This window comes from Artemia franciscana, unplaced genomic scaffold (assembly GCF_032884065.1).
Source record: "Artemia franciscana unplaced genomic scaffold, ASM3288406v1 PGA_scaffold_36, whole genome shotgun sequence".
NCBI lineage: Eukaryota > Metazoa > Arthropoda > Branchiopoda > Anostraca > Artemiidae > Artemia > Artemia franciscana.
The window spans coordinates 1,173,191-1,197,459 of NW_027062672.1; the positions used below are offsets into that span (position 1 = coordinate 1,173,191).

At 35.2% G+C, this 24,269-nt stretch overlaps 1 protein-coding gene across 7 annotated transcripts in view; it reads right to left on the bottom strand.

Annotated features, from left to right (window-relative positions):
* LOC136041753 (lysosomal cholesterol signaling protein-like) overlaps positions 1–24,269 on the bottom strand; it is a 154,713-nt gene that overhangs the window by 11,498 nt on the left and 118,946 nt on the right. For all 7 annotated transcript variants that reach the window (XM_065726510.1, XM_065726512.1, XM_065726513.1 and 4 more), the window contains 5 exons: positions 17,954–18,109; positions 16,278–16,567; positions 12,716–13,161; positions 8,813–8,879; positions 1,769–1,949 (listed from right to left, as the gene is read on the bottom strand). In XM_065726510.1, the coding sequence (XP_065582582.1) occupies positions 1,769–1,949; positions 8,813–8,879; positions 12,716–13,161; positions 16,278–16,567; positions 17,954–18,109 (1,140 nt within the window). The remainder of the gene's footprint in view (positions 1–1,768; positions 1,950–8,812; positions 8,880–12,715; positions 13,162–16,277; positions 16,568–17,953; positions 18,110–24,269) is intronic.

Here is a 24,269-nt window from a genome sequence, read left to right on the forward strand (position 1 = left end):
AATACCTTTCATGTGAACTTTATTAAATGAACAAAGAGATAGTGTGTAATAGATAAATCTTACGAAACAGTTTAGTCTAAACTTCCTTCGGTATTGAACGAACTGAATTATAATGTACCTCTATGAAACCACTTACCCTTTGATACCTCCTTGAAGCTATTACCCATGATTTCAAAGAGGTACGAAGAAATAAATGGTTTGAAAAGATACAAAGGAATACCTTACACATCAACTTTTTTTTTTTTTTTTTTTTTTTTTTTTTTTTTTTTTTTTTTTTTTTGTGAAGATACTCAAAAGAAAAGTCCCACCAAAGCACATGAAGGTTGAGCTCGAACACCCTTGGGTGGTTTACACCCCTCCCCTATAGCTTATATAGATTTTTTTTTAATTTGATGCACTTATCCGAGAAAGAGACAGTTTACATAAATGTAAAGACAGGACAAAATACGGTCTGCTAGGCTTCGGTCACAACTGAAGTTTTTTTTTTCTTGGCTTATCCAAAGAAATTCTTCTCATACAATTATCGAACGGTCTCACGTATGATTTGGGCGTGAACTGTGAAATACCTCACCTTGCTTTTTGTCTTAGAAACGGTCTTTAGTTTAGTAATCGCTATTTTTGCCAGGGCTCTAAACCCAGAATTTCAAGTTCGTAACTTTTTGTTTTTTGTGCCAAAACTACAGTACATTTGCATTTTTACGAAGAATTAACGAGGTCACAACTGAGGTTTTTTTTTCTGGGCTTATCCAAAGAAATTCTTCTCATACAATTATCGAACGGTCTCAAGTATGATTTGGGCGTGAACTGTGAAATACCTCACCATGCTTTTTGTTTTAGAAACGGTCTTTGGTTTAGTAATCGTTATTTTTGCCAGGGCTCTAAACCCAGAATTTCAAGTTCGTAACTTTTTGTTTTTTTTGTGCCAAAACTACAGTACATTTGCATTTTTACGAAGAATTAACGAGTACTACTAAACATTACTCTGATCTAGAGTATTTTTTTGCAAGAAAAAACTAATGAGTAGCATTTATCTTTTTCTAAACCAAGCGCCCAAGGTAATCCAAGACAATATGGTTGAGTTAACGATTGTGGGCATTTTACCATCTTTTAAGTCACTTCAGTTTAGATAAATAAAATTTTCAGAAATGAATCCAGGGAATAAGAAATACCCCGAGAAAGTATTTTCAAATTACTGTTCCTACCCTTTCCTTTTTGCTAGAACTTATAAAACTGTATAGAAGACAGTTTTTTTGCCAAAACTAATTTTTGAAAAAAATATTTAACCTCAAATTTGGCCTTTTAGTCTCTTTTTCTTTGGCTTTAGGTTATGAAAAAACAATTCCTATAATCTCAACAGGATTTTAAGCCCTACAGAACTGATTTTTTCCCAAATTTAAGAAATAGTTCCACAAATCTTTAATATTGTGTAAATCGGGATTGAGCAAAGATATGAGGCCCGAAGCGCTTTCCTTGTGCCTCATTGGAGCGGTTAAGCTATGGCTGAGAATTCCACTTTTACGGCTGAAAGACTGTCCAAGGTCTTCGAAGGTCAATGCTATTTGGAGGGGTGACGAGTGAGAATAGGTACTTCAAAGAGCTTCCCAGGGTATCATTGAAGATCCATTTCTCTTGGTCCGTTCCTGAAAGTATCACCCACTAATCTCAAGTATTTCCCAAGATGGCAAAAAGCCCCCCCCCCCTCATGAAAATTTTTACTGACAGTGCTTCTAGTGTGTCTGACCTTACAATAACAATAAAAAAAACTTACAACAAACATGGAAATACAGAGAAGAAGAAGTAGAATAACATGTCGTAGTATCTGGAATTCGTCATCTCGATCCCGGACAATTCTCAGCTCGGGGTCTTCCATAAACTCTAGGGACGGTTGACGACGCTGAAACTTATGACGCTGACTCTTGCTAGAGATATCAGAGATCGGACTGAAGAGACTAGAAAGCATAAACACATTTGTAAATTTTACACTGGGAAAAATAAAATGGTAATAATGTTAGTGAGAACAATTTCTTAAAGAACTATTTACTGAAAAAAAAAACTAACTCTTTTAATTGCGAAAGATGGAGAGAACCAAAGAATAGCGAAAAAACTTCTTCGAGGGTTCGCAATCTTTTCAATAAGTAATATTAGAAAATATAAAACTATCATGGAATAGGCTGACACATAAATAAACTCAATGTACCTCTAGGTGAAACGACAATGAATTAAGAGAAGAGAGAGACAAAGAAAAACAGAAAGAGAAAGAAACCTTCTTCGGCGACAGCTAGTACTACTTTATATAAGAAGGCGAAGGATACTGGAATTGGAAGACACAGCAGAAAACAGATAGGTTTAGTATACCAATTAAGATAAAGGCGACCTGTTAAAGAAAAAAGGAGGAAAGAAGAGGAAAGGCAGCAAAAACAGAAATGAACAGGAGAAGATGCCGTAGAGATGCAGCTCAATAAATAATGTGGTTAGAAATATTAGAAAAAAGGAATCTTCCTCTTTAACCCCTCCTAGGAAGTTCCTATTTCTTTTAAATATTCCCTAACGACATCTTACAACCCCATTTGCGGACAACCTGCTTTACAATTGGCCTTAGATGGTTGGCCGTCTAGGACGATCTTTGACAATCTGTCATCCTTCATCGGCAGATCATATCCTTACCATCTCAGCCTTTCTCTCGTTATAGCCCTAGGAAGCAGAATTGACCCACACTTTCTGTACAGCTTACTGTTTGAGATAAGGTCAGTCAGTCGAGTGCCCGAAACAAGTTCGTAAGTAATTTCTATGGAGATTCTTACTGCGACATATTTTATACGAAAACCATCGTTTGATATTTCAACTATATTACGATATAGTTTTTATATACTTACGTTAAAAAAAATATTTAATCCAGAGGCATTTTTATCAGCAAAACATTGACCCGAGCAGAGACCGTAAAATTGTTAACAATTTTGACGTGAACTTGATATGTTACATCTGAATTCAGAATGTTTTCACGTCTCTAGTTCCAAGTCTCTTAAAAACTTTATATTCTCCAGTATATGGATGTTCTTTCTTGAGTATGGAAACTTGAACTCCAAGTTTCGAGCCAGAATTGCTTTGCAGTCCTTACACCTTAGGGCATAAAGTCTCCTGCAGACTTTCTATTCTTCAATATTGGATAGGGCATTTTCCAATATGAATATCTGTCATCAAGGTCTTAAGACAGCTTATTTTCTGTTTCTTCATCCTTAGAACCCATGGAGAATCTGATATATTGAGTCAAAGTTCATCCTATGGTCATCCTTCTTTTACCTGCTCAGGGTTCAGGTCTCCAGCACACTTCTTATTCCCCAGTATACAGTCGTCTATTCTCAAGTAATACAGCATAGAGTCCTAGTCTGAAGCTGCAATTATTTGCCTATTTTTGCAAATTCTAGATTCAGATCTCCAGGAGACTTAATTCCTCAGTACAAGGTGAGCTTCGCTCTAAAAGCCAGAAAATCATCTTAAAGAATTAAAAAGTGATCCAAAGTTGAAGCGTACGGCATCAAGCTTCAGTTAATCAAAAACACTACTAATATTGCTGATTAAAATTATGTACAACATGTACATTATGTACAACATTAGGTAAACATGTACAACAAAGGATGGCCCGAAAACTAATGCCCCGAACAGTTTTTATAGTATATCTTTAATTCGGTTGCTAACCGTTCTTATTTCTCATAGCATCACAGAAGCAACGTCTTTGAAAATAATGTAATTAGACTTCACTGGAGATGCAGCAAAAACTCTACTTTTCAAACCCCGATCAAGACAAATGGTTTCTTTCAACAGCTTGATTTAACAACAGCTTTGACGAAACAGAGTTACGTTCAACAGCTTGATTCAGAGAAGGTCCTTTCCAAGAGCAGAATTTAGCAACACAAGCAGAAATTTGAGAGCTACAGGATGATAAGCCTCATTGTTACCAACAAAAGCAGCCGGACCCGATCTTGACACCTCAGGTGGCGTGTATCTGAGGCGATTGAGAGGGTGAGACATCTAGTCATGTCCAAAATGTGTTTTTTTTTTTAATGAAATTCAATCCCTCGGCATAGCCTTCGAGACTTAAAGGAAATCAACGAGCCGAAGATGGTTCAAGTTTTCATGGCTAAACAATATTGTAAAATTGCCCGAAAATGATATATAGACCGCATGACTGGTCTCAAGACTGATTTTGTGACGAAGGAACCCACGACAAAATAAAGCAAAAAGAAAAAAAAAACAATCAAATGCAGTAAAACACAAAAGCAGGGTCCGTTTTCCAGAAAAAGCAGCGCTGCTACCCTAAAATTATTTCGTCGAGTTTTCAGGATATGAGGAAAAAAACAGGAACAGGGAGATAACAAATCAACAATAGCAAGGGAACAGCAATAGCCACAGAGCAAGGCCATTTCCAGGGGGATCAAGGATTTGAACCCCCAACCCAAATGCTTGCCTGGCTCGCAAAAACCTAACAAAACACATATAAACAAATTTTTTATGTGCTTTTAAGTTTTTGTACCCCCTCCCCCCACGAAAAATATCCTGGATACGGCCCTGCCCCAGAGTATGAATATCTTATTAATATGACGAAAAGTTCATTGAATTCGGTGAGGATCAAAACCTGAAGGTAGGTCTGACTGGGGTTGGGAAGGCCTAGTTGCCCTCTAATCTTTTTGTCAATTAAAAATAACATTAGGACACCTCTACCGATGTTCTAGGACCACTGGGTGGATACAATCACCCCTGAAAAAAAAACAATAATAAAAAACAAACAAATAAATACGCATCCGTGATCTTTTTTTCTGTCAAAAAATACAAAATTCAACACTTTTGCATATCGGAGCTTGAAACCTCTACAGTAGGGTCCTTTGAAATGCTGAATTTGATGTTGTGATTTTCATTAAGTTCTATGACTACTATGTACGATCCAGATACAGTGACTTTTGGTTTTGTTTTCCCCTTTTTACCTTCCTATTTAGAAAATCGACAAAAATATAAACACAGAATCCCGTAAAAGATGTCTTTCTAGTCTCTTTTCATTGATTATGAGGAAACAAAATTGACAATCTAATTCCACTTTTTGTATTTAGAATCGCCAATTATGTAGCCTAACAACTTTAGTTAATCAAATCGTTAAAATTTACAAAAATTTAAAAGTAATGTCTAAAGAAAATAAAAGAACAAATAAAATTTAAACTGTTAGCGTAAAGTAAAAAAAAGGTAAAGGATACGGCATTAGACTTTACAGTCTTTACCGGCGGTGCTGATCTCCGTTTCTTAGCCCTTCAGCCAGGAAGTGCAATGGGGAGTTGGGGGCCAGCCATCCTGTGCTTTCGCACACCCTTCCTGTTTACCTTCCCCAGATTTCTCCAGGTACCCATTTAGACCTGGGTCGACTCTGGCTAAGCTTACAGGATCACACCACTGACCCCCGTCCCAAACCGAAGAATTGGGTACACCGGGATTCGAACCCGTGTCCTCTCAGACAAAGGATCCCGAATCCAGCGCACCAACCCACTCGGTCAGGACGGCTTAGCGTAAAGTGATTTAGAAAATTCCAAAAAAAGATATTCCCCAAAGACTAATATTAACACCGAGGCACTTTTGCGGACAAGGGGCTTATTTAACTGACAAACTGGAATGTGAAATCCTATGCTGGATAGTAAATATATAGTTTCACCACGACTGTGGAACCGGTTATAAATTATAATCACCTCCGAATCTAACCGCGACTCAAGACAATTTTCAATGTACCGACTGCAACTCGGACTCCATTCGGTAAAAATTTACTAATACTTCAACTCCTCGACTCCAACTCCACCGCTGTTATAAAGCTTCATTTAGCTAGATTTTATAAGTTATAACAGACTCCGACTCCAGAAATTTTCAAAATACCGACTTCGATTCCATTCAGCAAAAATTTACTAAAATTTCGACTCTGCGACTCTGACTACACCACTGTTTTAAAGCTTCATTTAACTAGATTTGTAAGTTATAACAGACTCCGACTCCAGACATTTTCAAAACACTGACTCTGACTCCATTAAGCAAAAATTTACTAAAACTTCGAATCAACAAATCGGACTTCACCGTTGTTTTAATGCTTCATTTAACTAGATTTTATTAGTTATAACAGACTCCGACTTCAACTCCGACTCCAGACTTTTCAAAATACCGACTCTGACTCGATTAAGCAGAAATTCACTAAAACTCTAACTCTTCGACTCCGACTCCATCGCTGTTTTAAAGTTTCATTTGACTACATTTTATAAGTAGAACAGACTCCAACTCCGACTCCAGACATTTTCAATATACCGCCTCCAACACCATTCAGAAAAAATTTACTAAAACTTCGACTCCACGACTCCGACTCTTCCGCTATTTTAAAGCTTCATTTAACTAGATTTTATAAGTTATAACAGACTCCGGCTCCAACATACAGACTCAATATACAGACTCAGACACAATATTTTCAATATACAGACTCCGACTTTATTCAGCAAAAATTTACTAAAACTCCAAGTCCACCACTGTTTTTAAGCTTAATTTAACTAGCTTTCATAAGTTAAAACCAAATCTGGCTCCAATTCCGACTCCAGACATTTTTTAATATGCGAACAAAAACTTCGGCTCCATTCAGCAAAATTTTACTAAAACTTCGACTCCACAGCCCTGCATTTCAATCGCAATCTGTATTATGAAAATCAAAATGTGAATCACGAATTCAACAACTTTACTTGAAGAAAATCGTTGGCACTGCTGTTTGTGGGTCGGGCTTACAATCTTTCCTATGCAAGGTGCCAATCTACCTTCATATATCGTTTTTTATAAATTTCTCTGTTCCACTGGTATTTCTGAATCTTGATTCAGGAATCTAATTTGTCACGCGAAAAGGCCTATAATTGCTGAATGTGGACTATATACCGCAACTTGTATGTGAATTTACATTTTTTCCAACAACCTTACAGTCCAAACTGAGAACGTAGATAGTTAAAAGAAAATCCCTTCAAGCAAGCGAAAAGCCTAAAAAAAATCTATGCAGTTAGAATATCCAGAATTGAAGTTATTTGAGCAGAAATGAGCCAAAGAGCACTCGAAACTAATAGGGAAAGAAACAAAATCGAATTTTTGAGGAAAAAACATCAACGCCACCTGTCATTACCCAGCCAAAAAGTCCCAACGAATACATAAATAAAAATATCAATTTTTCTCCCAATTCCTGCTGTGAGTGGCATCAATTGAAGGGGACAGGGCATTGTCCCCAAGTTCAAGATTTTGAAATACCTTTTTTTCAGAATTTCATTGAAAAATGGCTTTTTTGTGCTTTCAAGAAGATAAACGAAAAGAACAACAAAACTGACCCAACTCCCGTCCAGTTTTTGAAAAATACATTTCCCCTCCTTCTTTATATTTCCCTAAACTGACGTGAAATATTATTGCTTTACATTGGACCGCAGACAAAACAGCCTTGTTTGCCAAGAGGGCACACCAGGTGCAATTATGGATGTGTTTGTTTATGTTAGCTATCTAAGTTGCACTAACTTAGCTCTAAGTAGTTCTTATAAAAAATATCACATAACAATAAAGTCTGCCAGATTTCAGTACATTTCGGGTAGGGTTAAAATAAACTGGGACCGAAATCTAAATTTTAATGACTGGAAATTAGGCTTGTTTTGAATCTTTCTAATTAAGCGAGGTAACTCTCAACTAACAGTGGCGGTATTTCTATCATTTAAAATTGGGTAATCTTAATATAGCAGTTAACAAAAACGTCGACTTCAGTCTACTAAACTTCAAGAATCATGTACCATTGTAAAATGAACCAACCGAGGATTTTAAAATTTATAACTTTTGCATAAATATTATCGCCATCTAATTTTCCAATAGCAGATTTCAACAATAAACAACTAAGGATATGTCACCGACCCAATGATTATGGGTAACTTATAAGTGGAAAAGGGTAATAGCATTGGTAAAAAAAAAAAAACACCGACGCTATGTAGCGTTTGGTGACATTTGGCATTTTTTCAACACGATAGTGTTGACTATCTTGTTCAACACAGATAGTCAACACGTCAAAGAAATTGATTGTCACAACGTCATCTAGCGTGTGTCACCATACGTTAGATAACGTTGAGGTTTTGTTGACTCTAGCATCAGTTCCCACTCATGTCAGTAACCCATATTCTTTGCACCGATCCAGAAAGAAAGAAGATATGAGCTAACGACAAAATTTGGCTAAATGTCTTTGATTAGAAACTCCTCGAGATATTTTCCTTGAATATGCCTTACATAGTCAATCGATGCATCCGGTAACAGACAGTTGACACAATCGCTTGGTCTACAAAGTTAAGCATGCCATCTGTTAATTCGACTTAACCCATGAATTTTTAATTTATAGCTGGCTTTGCGCTTAATTTTATTCAGCTATGTTTGTTGAATTATATTGTAAATAAGTTCATTAATATGTAATTGACATTCCAATGCTTGCGTGGTTTTTCTGCTATTTTGATAATAAAGGGGCTATTTTACCCCTTTATTATCAAACATTAGAAAATTAAAATAAAACATTAGAATTTTACATTAGAAACTTTCGATCGCAAGTTTCGTATATTACAATTAAGCTTGTGTTGAATTTTTCTATTAGGGCAAGATTATATTTCTCAAACAGTGGCGGTTGTCGTCTTAATCCTTTTTAAAACACATTAAAGTACCGAAAAATCTTATCTGTGCCCGTTCTCATTAGAAGGAATAGTTATATGAGAGTATTTGGAATATTTGGAATGAAATGAATGGCACTCACCTTTGTATCTCTGATCGTTCTATTTCATATTCCCCGTTACTGTTTCTTACTTCAACTGACTCGTCCCCTAAAAAATAACCTACGATAAGTAGCGATATAAAAATCAGTTATATTACGAAGAAATATCCCCCAGAAAAGGGGCCAGCTAAAAGAGATCTACTGATTTTGGCTCCAGAGTTTGAACACGATGGATACCACAAACTACCTGCCAAGACTCATTTGCCACAGAGAGTTGGCACAAAAAATTTGAGTATTTTAAACGTAACTTATCGTATGAAGCAATGGTGACTTGGACATAATTTTATCGGGGTAACTTGAGGCTTGGCATATTGTCATGAAAAGCACAATACAGTCAAGGAACTGAGCATACCACGAATCCCACTAAAAAAATAAAAAAATTACATTCGAATGACAGCTTTAATATAAAGTTGGTTACCTAAAAATAGGGATTATTGACAAAGAACTTTTCCCAAACCAGCAGACAGGAACCCAAATAAATCAGTTGGTGCCATCTCTAAGGTGAAAGAAAGCAAATATAGAGGTCAGTCTATTAGCACTTGAGCCCAAACCTTATAGTCAGGTGGAGACACATAGCTTCCGAATTCAGTTGTCCCAAATCATAACCATAACTAGAGTATTACATGCCAAGATTAGGCAAAATTTCACACTAGCTTTAATATTTGGTATAGAGGAAAACCAAAAGCGAGCATTGTGCATGTTTATTTTTTGAAAAAAAAAGTATTTTATAATTTATTTTTATGAGCACAACTCCAGGAGAAAGATTTATCCTATTGAGGATGGCCAAAAACAAGTTCCAGGGTGAGTCATGGGATATTTCCCATCGAGAATATCATGCAATTAAACTTCATTTTCTCTGAAATTTCCAGGAAATAATGGAAAATCCTCGGTGGGAGTTGAAACCTGAATTTCTGGTGTATATATGCCTTTCAGAAGCCATTTTGACCTAGTAAACTTTAAAGTTTCATTTAAAGATTCTACGCTGAAAGCAATAGATCAACTGAGCCTTTATTACACTGACTTCTTTAAGTTTGATCGGACTCAATAAACTAACAAATAATGGATTTTGGAATTGTGGTTGTTCTTGCTAAACAGGTTTAATCTCATCTAATCTCAACTTTTTATGCTTATTGATAGCAAGTCTAGCAAATTCTCTTATTTGTGCATTATAAGAGCATAATATTGCGTAATAGCGTATTAGCATAAGAGCATAATACTGAGCATATTAGTTTAACAGAAATAATTATTAACTTATTAAGAGAAATCTGCCTTAAAATTTTTTTTAGTATAGTTTGTTAACAAGGATAACTTTTTGTTGTACTGGTAGATGAATTTGGAAACGTATAGATGTTAAACGATGTAAAAAGAACTTATTCAGATGTAAAAAAGAACAAGCAATTGGTGAGCAAAATCAAACTTTTAGTTACAAGGTACAAACTTCTCCATACTTATCTTAGTTTTATATGCTTACAATATAACGTATATACTTTGCTGCTTATACTTATACCCTTGTAAATAGAGACAAATGTAACAAGGGAAGTTTCAACGAGGGAAATGTTCTCTTATTTGAGCATCCATGTTTAACAAATTTAAAATATTTGCCAAGAAAACACACACTTTATTTGTAAAAAAAAGTCATCTTGTTGTTGACACATGTGCACTATTAAAAACTCAAAAAGAAAACGTATACCTGTCTAGTTATTTAACTTTGTGCATTCAGAAGGTTATTCCCCAAAAATTTGAGTAATTCCAAAAAAGAGTTAATAAAATGTGTTTGCCAGGGAGCACTAAATAACAATTTGAGAGTTAACGGATTTCTAAATCAAAAGTTCAAAGTTCTAAACTAAGTTCACATTAAAATGTAAACACATTTTAGAGAAATTTTTTTTTGCTCAAGGATATGAGGATATTCTAAACTTTTGGGAATTTTCACTACGAAATGATAGAACTTAAGAATCAAAAATAGAAACAAATCTTCTTTTTGAAGCTATGTCCGCTTTATATTTTTTTGACTCGGCCAAACTGCTCTCTTACAGAGTTGTAGGCTCAGTTTTTTTTTACCTCAACAATTCCATCTTAAAATGTGCGAAAGAGAATTTTCATTGCTCAAACACATAAACATACCCAAAAAAAACCTGCACTTTTCTCAGCGAAATGACTAGTGCTCTAAGATTAAAATTTATATTCTTCTGAGTTTTTTAATTATATATTTTTTGCGGAATTGGCGGAATTGACAACAGAAAAATTCATAGACCCAGTTTCTCACTCAAGGAGAAAAACATACTCCAAAAATCCTGGACTTTTTCTTTACGAGATGATTAGTAATTTAAGTTCGAAACTAGAAATAAATCTGCTTTTTCAAGCTTTTCCACTATTTATTTTTATAGACCAGACCGAACTGACCCATAAAAAATTTTAAGCCTAATTTCTTAGCTACAACAAAATAACGGCACAAGAAAGGAATTCAAGATCTAAAAAAGTTAACATGTAAATTCAAAACAAATAAAAAAAATAACTGATTTATATTATTACTGTGAAAATCGGAGGTGTAAATACATACTAAAAAGCTTCCAGGTTCAATTTTTCAGCGTGCTGAATGTGAAGCGGACGATATTTATCCTTGATCCTCTTTTTTTTTGGAATGATCGAACAAAGAAAAAGAGAAACGCGTATGTATTACAGTCTATTTAAGTAAGTAAGACGGCACTAGACCCTTAAGGTCCAAACCGGCAGTACTGATCTCCGTTTCATGGCCCTTCAGCCAGGAAGTGCAATGGGGGGTTGAGGGCCAACCATCCTGTGCTTTCACACAACCTTCCTATCTACAGTCTATTTGAAGAAGAATAATTCCATTACCCTTTATTTTAGTAATTTCACAGGTTAATCATTTCAAGTGCCAATGAAGGCGAGGTTTTCATAGTAAATTATCATCATGGTCGACCTGAGAACCAATGAGTGCATTTCACATTTAAATAATTTCAGAGGAGAAAAAAGCAAGGTTTCAGAATTTCTTAATGTAATTTTTGAAGGATATAAATAAGATAATATTGGTAGAAAATCCCGTTTAAAGGTGAATATTACATACATAGATATATGTATGTATGTATTATTCATACGTATATTATATACACGTATGTGTATGTATTATGCATACGTGTATGTATCTATTATAAATGTATGTAAAAGCCAGTGACCATATTCATAAAAAAACACACCGACAAAATTTAAGTCACAACCTTCTGCACTTCCACGCGGTTCTCAATAAAAACATGGTAAAGCAATAATTAGGTCTCTTAAAATAGACCTCAAAATATAAGGGAGCAGCGGAGCAGCGGGAGCACCTTAAAAGATTTTACCCTTTAAACTCACCGGTTTTTGGGATCTACTCAGAAACTGTCCAGCCCATCCAAATCTCTCTGTTTCTCAATAATATGGTTTCTTCTTAGCACACAATATTTAGAGTTTTGCATGGCGGTCTTTCAGAAAGAGGTTCTGGAAAACCTTGTAACCAAATCTTGACAGTTTTTGTACCTTTTATGATGGAAATACATCTTAGCAGATATGAAAAATTACTATTGGTCCAAAGAGGACAGTAAGACATGGCCTCTTCTGATTTACCAATAAGAAGACTAATGAAGATGAGGGGGGGGGGGGGTGATCTCTTCCAAACTCTTATGCATGAATTAAGACAAGGCAAAATCTACTTTCCACAGCTTGTACATAAACTTCCTAAGCCCTTAGCTTCCTATGTCGCTATTACACGAACTGAGAAGGGATTTAGGAGTACTTTAAGAGTTTTTAGGGGCATTAGGTCCACCCTTCCGTAGTGGGCATGACAATATAAAACTAGTGCGAAACGAAATATTTAGAAACAGAAAATCTTACCTCCATAAAAGGTATTCAAATCATCATAGTTAATATACGCCTCTTCACCAACAGAAAAATCTGTAACAACATCAGCACCACTCATTGCTCTGCTATCTCTTGTAGTCTTTCTACTTCCATCTTCTTCTAGTCCATCATACCTCGGCAAGCTGACTACAGATGTTCGTGTTGATGGTACATCTGATTCTTCATCTGCTGGCATTCGGATACTGCTTCCACGATCAGAATCCACTTCATCCCATTGATCATCTGTTAATAAATGATGTCCATACCGTTGCTGGAGAATAAGAGAGATGGTAGTGATGAGAAAACAGATGGCAAGTATTGTTGATGCTACAATAGCCTGAGTTCGTCCATACTGAAAATTGGGGTCGTCTTTAGAGCCAGCGTTGTCAGTTTCCTTTCCTACTGCTCCAAGAAGGACGACGGTAACAATAAGAGGTAATCTTAAATACAAAATTGATATTATATAACAAGAAAAGGAAAACGAATTAAAATAAATTATTAAAAATAATTCTGGGAGACAAAGTCAGCATAGATAATCAGGATCTTTGAACGAGTGATCGGAAAATTAAGGACAAAATAGCTAACATAGAGATAACCACTGGAAAGATCTTTATATCCATAATGTAACCGAAAGGTAATCATTGAAATTTTTTGATTAAAATGAACTTTTTTAAACAATTACCTTTATAAATATAAATATACTCCTCGACTACAACTCAACCGCTGTTTTATAGTTTCATTCATCTAGATTTTATAAGTTATAACAGACACTGACTCCACCTCCAACTCTAGACATTTTCAATATACTGGCTCCGACTCCATTCAGCAAAAATTTACTAAAACTCCAACTCCTCGATTCCAACTCCACCGCTGTTTTAAAGTTTCATTTAATTAGATTTTATAAATTAATAACAGACACTGACTCCAACTCCGACTCCAGACGATTTCAATTTTCCGACTCCGACTCCATTATGTAAAAATTGACTAAAACTCTATCTCCTCGATTCGGACTCCACCGTTGTTTTAAAGCTTCATTTAACTATAATTTATAAGTTATAACAGACACTGACTCCAACTCCGACTCGAGATATTTTCAATATACCGACTTCGACTCCATTCAGCAAAAATTTATTAAAACTTCCACTCGTAACCGAAAAGTAGTCATTGAAATTCCTTGATTAAAATATTTTTTTTTTAATAATTACATTTTTTAATATAAATATATTATTTAAAAGTGTAATTATTTTGTATAAAAAAATGATCTTAGAGGTAGGAAGTGAATGCCTCTTATGAATAAAAAAGGACGAATCATTTGAAATTATAGATTTTCGATTGCTAAAGGGTGTGTGTTTATCCCCCCCTACTCTTTGGGAAAAATCGCACCCTAAAAATTCTGTTTTTAGTTTAGCCCTCGATCGCGCATAAATAATTCGAAAAGGGTAAGCCATCCCTGCATTAACAACTGAAGTAACAAATTATTTGTATAATATTAGTATTAGAACTGGAAACGGAACGCCATTCTTATTCTTTTCTGCGCAATCCCTCAAAGAACCACGCTTAAAATCACCGAAATATGCAATATCCAGCTTTTTATTAACAGTGAACCTGTTTTCTTCGTCCAAAACGTCAACATCTTCTTTATTATACTTGCTTGTATATTTTCAGAAGGAAACTTAGCTTTTTTGCGGCTTACCAAGTGTATTTTCACTGACGCTTGGAGTCTGGTGATACAACGTCTTTGGTTTGCTTTGCTTTTCTTTTAATTTTAATCTTTTCTTTGGAGTGTGAGGGGGAGGAGCCAAAACAGAAAAGGCCATTTCAATATGAAATTTACGCACATGATAGTTGCAGTTGGTTGGTGAATAAATTTCGATACATCCGATTATTAACACGGCAAATCGGCTGTCATCTATCAAAACTTAGTATCTCTACGAAACTTTAATTTCGTACTATGGATGGACCTCTACTAGAATCAACATGGTTAGTCCAAAGTCACAGTCAGCAAAATTTTCCATTTGCTTTACTTTCTGAGATACAGTATAGTATCTACAGGGGTAGAAATAGACTTCACATGTTTTCCAGCTAAAACCAAGTTGCTACATATTAGAATTACAAAACCTAGTACGAACTCCCAGCAGGACATCAACTGATAAAGAAAGGAAGAAAATAGGCTTCGAAAAACCTACTGACGAAATTCTGTATCTTCATCTATTTCTCCTATTCCAAAGATGAAATCAGTTCACTATTTTACGACTTTCTAAAAAATCCGATGCTTGATTTTAGCAGAGGACAGCCGAAATTTACTATAATACAACATCACGTCTTAAAAAAAAAAATAATAAAAATTCAGTTTTGTGTTGCAACAAAGAACTCCAAAAGTTTTTGGCCTTAGTAAAACAGAGCTATAGACCAATAAAATAAAGCTTTTACAAAAAAAGATACCTATGCTAAGAGTCATGTCACAAGCAGTGATATATATATATATATATATGTCTTTAAGAGCAATTTTAAACTTGTGAATATCGAAACTAACAGTACACCCTAAATAATTTTCTAGACATATTTTACTACCCTATTATACTTTCTGGAATAGGAAGTAAAAAAAGAATAAGAATGAAAAGTCTTTTTACAGACTTTGAATATGGAACGAAGAATTTTTTATTTTGAAATTCAGTTAGTGTTAATATACAATAATCATAGACATAGTTTTTATCTAACGAAGCAAGACGTGAGCTATAGTGTATCAAGAGATAATCTTTGAAGCCTCCACGTCCAAGAAATCTAGAATTCTTAGTTAAATTAAACAGTTCTCTAATCTTTAGCTAAAAAGCAAATTATTAAATTTAATACAAGCTCTTTCAGCTCTGATTTCATCACCAATCTACACATTTTCTACAATCTATTTACAATTGATTTATCCAATTTATTTACACATCTTTTGATGAAGTACATACTGAGGAGTGGCGTAGACCCTTTTCTCTTGAAATTTCAACATTATTATTATGAGGATTAAAGATTTTATTTTTAAATAATTTAATTAGTGCATATAAAACATTCTCTTTCCTCCCCGCCAAAAGACCATGAAATTTATATTTATGAAGACAGGGGCGGATCCAGGATTCTTTTAGCGGGGGGGGGGGACGCAAAATATTTTACTCCGATAAACTTGCGAACAAAGAAATACTAGCAATTTAAACAGAGCCTCAACGATTATACACCGTAGGTAGGTTGTGGAAATGGTCGCAAATTTAATCTAAAATCTGCTGAAGGTTAAAGCTCTAATAAATCTGTTGAAATTACATGATGTAAAAATATTGATACAAAAAATAGTAAGTTGTAGAAACCACCCCGCCATAAGCGCCCCCTACCTGGATCCGCCACTGCGAAAAGATCAACAGTGGTATTCTTAAAAGAGAAACTGCGCAATTAAGTAAAAAATAATGCCATCTATATTGACAAAATGTTCTTTTAAGTGGGTTTCTTCTGGACGCTATTCCGGCATTTAGAACATTTTAACTTGATAAAGACGATAATAAAAAGGAAGCGTGAAACTTACCCCCAGCCAATTACGGCAAACCGCACTCTCCATTTCATAGCTTCTCTTAGGCCTCTTGTTCTAAGTAGAAATATACTTACTGCCAGTAGGGCAGTGAAAATTCGTGCACTGAATACACCGGTAGCAATAAAACTGAACTGGATATAAACTTGCCAAATTTTCGTATCTAGAACGGACCATAACAAAACTCCAGTGCAGGCTATGAATTGTGATATGACCAAACACAAAGTAAAATAGTGAGGGATCTTCTTGAATTTTCGTGTTAGAAGAAACAAACCGCCGACCCACGCCTGAAACATAAGACACAAAGTTTTTATCAATTATATCAGTCAAAAGTACGACTGTTGTAACTAATAAAGTGAAAAAAAAGAAACAGATATTCCTATAAACAAAAAAACTCAGTGTAAATGCACTAACTAAGAGGGTTGGATTCGTGACGCATCTTATTTTGACCAAAATCATGTAAGAATTTTCAGTCTGTATGATTAGAAGATCAAAATACTCGACTGGCCCCTTCAAAGCCCTGCCAAATTTTTAGCAAAAAGGTAGTGATCTTGTAGCTACTTGAATAGGGATCATGGAATGACTTTTCAATGTAATTATTGCAGGGCCGAAGTGGATTAGGCCACTCCAACCCAACCCTCCCTCGCCAAAAAGTATACTAGCCCCTTCCATGCTTCTAACAGAGGGACATAGTTATCATAAGTTACTCATAAAAGCTGAAGTTACTCTATATTTACCATATAATGTTACACCTATTAGGTCTAATAGCCCTAATAGGCTATATTTAATTTATATAAAAACAAACAATTCCAACATCTATTTATTAGAAAATTTACCCTTACTTCAAAACTACACAAATAAGCTGAAGTGTTATTACCAGGTTCAAGTCAACAAGTCTTCATAAGTTATTTATCAAACTAAAAATAGCTATCACTTAATATAATATCCACCCTTTCATCCGTTAAAACCCCCCAAAAATTTCCACCCTTAGTGCTTTTAATTCCTTACAATCTTAAAAAACAAACTCAGTTTTCGAGGAATGATAATTTCCGACTGGTGTAATTTCCTCTTCCCTATATTATCCACTTCCTTTTTTTCATAAAAAGTACTGCCTCAAACTAAATTTTCTGCCCAACACCTTCCTTAAGCTTAGAATACTATGAAAGAGAATATGATATAAATACATACCTGCCATCTACGGATCTCCTGGCTCACTAAAATAAGCTTCACTTGTTTTAGTACTGCTTCCTTTCCAACCCTGAGTCCGAGACTGAGGTCTAAATTACATAAAGCGTTTTATCGAGGGATAAAAATGAGTCATATTCTTTTTATTAAACTCAATAGGTGATGTATAACCCAGGGCCTGACCCGTAACACTTTCAACTATAATAACAGGCAGTATCTTACAGAATTTTTTTATTATTATTTTTCTGCTGCAGTTAAGGCCTGCAGATTAACGATTAATTTTCACCTTAGCAAATGCATAATAAACAAATTAATAACATTTTCAATCCATATTGAAGTGTAATAAGCACATTGGGACAATTAAATTAGATTGGTGCCTGTATATTAAGTCGTTATACTACGCTTTGGGATACGATTGTCTTTATTTTTCAGGAATAAAACAGCACAGTAAAAAAGATCGTTCCCTTTTTAGGGATAACTTTACTTACAGTGCAGAATACTCCAACTATAGCCACGTCAAACAAGAACGCGTCCAAATCTGCAATGTAATTGATTGGACTCAGTGCTGTTACTGTGATCATCTTTGCTGATACAAACATGAAAGGTGCTGCTAAAAAGGTTGACGCCACCAAAGCACCCGCAATCTAAATTATAAAATTAATTATTAAAAAAAAAGGTTTCTAACGCCTTAGCTCTTTGTTTAATCATGTTTATTTAATTCAAACAAAATTAATTATTTTACAATAAAATAAAGACGACAATAAATGAATAGTGGCCTATTAAGAATAAGATCAGTTCTAATATATATAAAGTAGAGTATTCAAGGCGTTTTTTTTCGCAGCTAAAAAAAAAACAACAAAAAATTAAAAGAATAAGGAGATAAGTTTTCAAACTAAGATTAGGACCTAGGAAGCCACAGTAATGTTATTGTTCAAATTAGGTATATTCGGTGTTTTCCAGATGAATTGCCTACGGATAGTCTTATGTACTCGTGTGACTAACGTAAATCAGACTATGAGAGTATGAGAGCAGAATATAATTTATTTGCGTTATAAGCCGATAGTCCATGGTACAAAATATAAAACAAACAACGATTACATAGAAATTACACAGACCCTAACATAACCCTACAGAACCCCAGCTCTACGATTCGTCGCGAGACGAAAGAGTCGTTCTAAACTTCTCACATCGATAAAACCCTCATCCGCACACACTCTCACCAACCATTCAAAATAAAATCCCCCCTACCAAACACTTCAAATCTCCAATCACTCAGCTCCTCACATTCACACATCAAGGGATATAGACTCTCATTTAAACCTCCACACATAGGACAAAAATATGCTGGACAAAGCTGTACGAAAGAAGCGATTCCATTTTCTAGGGCTTAAATGAAAGAAGGATTAATTTTTGCTGACAAAGGGCGATAGATTTCGAAAAATCGGGCTTTCCGGTCATTCCTCAGGAGCCAAACAGAAAACAGGCCAGTAGAATATATGGGAGGAGGTTGAAGACTATCCCTAGCGTACCTGTAGTAAAGTGTGAAGTGGCTTCCATATATTTATTTACCTGTTGTTTTTTTTTTTTTTTTTTATCTCCAGCCATTTCATGAAGCATAGGATTTTAACAGAATGCGTAGAATCAAAAAGAGACGTAGTATAACTTGAAGCAACAATTCTTTCACAAACAGTAACTAGATTACTACACTACAAAGTCACTACACTGAATCAAGTATTTGCACTAGGAAGGCTATGGGCGTCTAAATGCAATGCGGACAATGGAGATTTATCGATCCAATTTGTAAACTATCTTTGGATAAAGTCCCAAAATCAACAAATTCACATTTTGGTAGAAAGATGCTTAGCATTCAAAACTAGATCTACGTTGCCCGGGCAACGGAAGTGTTGCAGCAACCTTTCTCCGACTTCGCCGACTAAAGTGTTGCAAGAGCGACACTTTGGTTTTGTTTCTACGCTATCGATCAGTAATCACATGATCAAAGGCTATTCCTCAGCGTTGAAAAAACAACAACAAAATAGTATCGAAAGAAGGGACTATATTGACTTTGCAGCCAGTTGAACTTTATCCTTTTCAATAGTAGACATCGCGACAGATGAAAACTCGGAACAATATCTTGTATAATCTAGTTGGTATTATAAAGCTATCCCTAACTTTTAACCCTAAAATACCATAGATGACATTCTATTAATTATTACGAAACTATCTCATTGTTTTACATTCTCGTTTGTGCTTGTTTCTTCACTATCGGTTAAATGTTGAAGTTGTCAGCCTATCGAAGTTTTTAAAACGGTACGTTCAAACAAGAACGCAATCAGTTATCACATGACCAAAGGCTATTCCTCACCGTTGAAAAAACAATAACTACAAAATAATATCGAAAGAAGGGACTAAATTGACTTTGCAGCCAGTTGAACTTTATTCTTTTCAATCGTAGACATCGTGACGGATGAAAACTTGGAACACTATCTTATATAATCTAGTTGGTATTATAAAGCTATCCATAACTTTTCAGGATTAAACTACCATAGGTGACACTAATTATTACGAAACTACTTCATTGTTCTACGTTATCGTTTTTACCCGTTGCGTTAACACTTAATTCTGTCAGATTTAAAGAGATCGAATACAATGTGCACCAATTTCTAGCCCAAAGTGAACAGATTCGTCCTTACAAGTCCCTCTCCCATGATAGACATCAAGTTCACCGGAAACAAATAAATGGGTACACCAACTAGCAAAAGTTGCAAACCCCTCATCGCTGAAGATGATTGTAGCCCAACAGCCGATTATTCCTTACAAGTCCCCTACATGTCTTACCACTGGAACCAAATTGGTTTAACCATCAAATACACCGGAAACAAATAATAGGTACACCAACTAGCAAAAGTGGCAAACCCCTCATTGTTGAAGTTGATTATGAGCTAACAGCCATTTCTCGTCCAAAGTGAACCGATTCTTACTTATAAGTCCCTCTCCCGTGATAGGCATCAAGATCACAGGAAACAAATAAATGGATACACCAACTAGCATAGTTGCAAACCCCTCATCGCTGAAGTTGACTGTAGCCTAACAGCATATTATTACTTACAAGTTCCCTACATGTCTTACCATTGGAACCAAATTGGTTTTACCATCAAAGGCACTGGGAACAAATAATAGATACACCAGCTAGCAAAATTTGCTAACCCCTCATTGCTGAAGGTGATTATTACCTAACAGTCGACTGCTGCTTACAAGTCCTCTATATGTCTCAAAATTTGTATCGGCCTAGATTTCGTTTCAGTGTGTACCTTACTACTGAAGTTGTCAACCCCTTAAAACTTTCAAACTGGTATAACTCATGAAGGAATTTTTGTACCAAAAAATGGATGTCATATACTTTGATCAGCTCATTAAGAGCTATCGATTACCGTCGAAAAAAAAATTCCACCTGTCTTAGTTCAAAAGTTGATTTTTTTTTTTGCCGTAGGCCAACTTTCTAACGTCACCACTTAGAAAGGAGCAAAGGATAAGCTCCAATTTCTTTAGCAATGAGAGAACTTTAAAGTTTATTAGGCACATCTGATACCATTTCTCTACCGCAATCCCAAGTCTGAAAGACCGAATGATAAACTCAGCTGAAATCACGAACAGAAATGGGTAGAAACAATAGATGGCAGCACTTTCGGACCCGTGGGAAAATGCCACATTTTTGCTTCTGTAAATTTTTCTATTTATCACTCAAAGAAGATATATTGGCTGTGGGGCCAGGTAACTGCCGCATATATTTAACATTTATAGATTTTAGTCCATCTTCAATTTGAAAGTGGTGCCTGCCTGCTTGCCTGCTAGAACGGAGCTTTACACTCGAAAGCAGAAAAATGGTTTGATGAAACGAAAGCTTGGCTGCAGAACTTCAGATACTCCTCTCTGACATAGTCTATATAACTCCACGTCCCTTCGCACACCATAGGCTCTGGCTCGCGGACAAGCAAAAACCATCCTTTTTGGTCCCAGGCAAGAGTTCTGCGGAGCTTTCCAAAATGTGATGTCATATTCATCAATCCAGCCTGAGGTCAACACTTTCTGTATAAACCGCACAGGTTAGACCCTTACCAGTTTCCAGGAATAAGCTGAGATCGGCGGCATAGAAAAAAAAAGTAGAAAACCAAAGTGTTGCTCTCGCAACACAATTACATCTGATTACAGTTTATTTTAAAAAATAATTATAGTTTAAAATATTGAACGACATGCTTTAAGATATCCATATAATGTGAACCCTTAAGCAGAATCAACTAACAGTTCGTAGTAACGAACTGTAAATAAGGAGCAACCCGGCTCAATAGTAACCGAAACCCCACAACACGGAGTTTGATACCAATAATTACATCAAAAGAATCGCATTTTAATGCTGATTTTAAATATATAAGTTTCATCAAGTTTAGTCTTATGCATCAAAAGTTACGAGCCAGAGAAAATCTGTCTTATTTTAGAAAATACGGGAAAACACCCCCCTAAAAATCATAGAATATTAACGAAAATCACACCATCAGATTCAGCCTATCAGAGAGCCCTTCTGTAGAAATTTCAAGCTTCTATCAACAAAAATCTGGAATTCTGTATTTTTTGCCAGAAGACAGATCACGGACGGTTGTTTATTGTTTTTTTTTTTTTTTTTTTTCCAGGGGTGATCGTATCGACCAAGTTGTCCTAGAATATCGCGAGAGGGCTCATTCTGACAGAAATTGAAAGTTCTAGTGTCCTTTTTAAGTGACCGAAAATTGGAAGGCACTTAGGCCCCCTCCGACGCACATTTTTTTCCCAAAGCCACCGGAACAAAATTTTGAGATAGCCATTCTCTTCAGCTTGGTCAAAAACTTAATAACTATGTCGTTGGGGATGACTTGATCCCCCCAGTCCCCAGGGGAGGGGTTGCAAGTTACAAACTTTGAACATTGTTTACATTTAGTAATTGTTAATTATGAAGTGTACAGACGTTTTCAGGGGGACTTTTTCGCGTTGGGGTGGGGGTGGGTCGCGGGGAGGAGGTTACGTGGGAGGATTTTTCCATGGAGGAATTTTTCATGAGGGAAGAGAATTTCCATGAAGGGGGCGCAGGATTTTCTAGCATTATTAAAAAAAAAAACAATGAGAAAATCAATAAATTTTTTTTCAACTGGAAGTAATGGGCAGCATTAAAACTTAAAACGAACATAAAATATTACGCATATAAGGGGGTTCGTCTCCTCCAAAATACCTAGCTCTTTACGCTAAAGTATTTTTAGTAATTTCAACTATTTATTTTAAGGCCTTTGTGATTCAGGGGTCATTCTTAAGGATTTGGGACAAAATTCAAGCTTCAATATAAAGAACGAGTTATTAAGTATAACAGTTCAAAATAGGGATTAAACCTTTTAATAGACAGTGAACAGATATAAAATTTTTAACTGGATATTTCGAACACATATACAGTGTTCATCATCAGCAGTAAAACTAAAAGACATCAATAAAACAAACAAAATTTATACCAAATAAATTAATTAAATATAGTTTATTGCTCTTATTTTTTTCAATGCAACAGAGGAAGTAAATCTCCTTGACCTTTTCGGTTCCGGTTCATTAGATTTATCTGACACATCAGGTGAACATAGGTCATACCTCTTAGGTGAAGTAATATTTACTTTATTTGACCTCAGTATTATCATAAATTGAGTTCAATCAAATTCACCTGTATCTCTATTTATGGAATTATTCTTGAATAATTTTTTTTTTAATTTCGATTGTTTCCCTGAAAATTTGTTTTAAACCTTGGTCCCTAGAAATCAAAGAAACATTTTCAAACAAAATAAAATGATTTGGATAATTATAAATATGTTTCGATAGAGCCGACGTGAAATCTTCAGGTTTGAAATTTTGCTTAAAAGAGGAGGAAATAGAATTATGATGTTGTAGCAATCTCATTTTAAAATTCTGGTTAGTACGTCCCACATAAGAGCTTTCACAAGTACGTGGGATTTTATAAACCCCACTTTGTTGCTCTACAGAAGTTCGATCCTTTCCAGAATTTAAAAAACTAGCCAAAGTATTACTACCTCTTAAAGCTACCTTTAAACCATTAAGTTTTCACTCAGTCCTGGAACATATGGCAAAGAACAAAAAAATATCTTTTTTTTCTGTTGTTTTCAGAATATCGTAAGAAAATTCTAGAAATTTTTTTCTTCTTTTCGAAAAAGTCTGGTCAATTAACCAACCTGGATAATGGTTACTTATTAAAATTTCTGTAAACAATAACAATTCCTCCTCAATGAATTTTGGAGAACAAACTCTAAAAATGCGGTCAGTTAAGGATATGATTAAGCCAATTTTTACTTGGCGAGTATGAACGGAGAAGAACGACAAAAATCTATTATTGTTAGTAGGTTTTCTGTAAATTTTAAAATCCAGACTATTTTCATTTTTTAAAAGAAGAAAATCCAAAAAAGGAAGTTTATTATCCTCTTCTAATTCTATTGTAAATTTTAAATCACCTCCCCAAAAAATAAGACGCTCTAAAAAACCTTTTAATTCATCCTCCCCATAATTCCATACTGAAATTATGTCATCCATATATCTCCCCCAAAATTTGTGTTTTAAAAATATGAATCTAACGCTACTGTTTCAATATTTTCTACAAATCAATTTGCTAATATAGGACTTAAAGGGGCCCTCATGGGTAAACCATTTACTTGTTCGAAAAAACCTCTCCTGAATTGATAAAAATAAGAGAACAAGTTGCACAACCTAACTAAATTCATAATCACACCG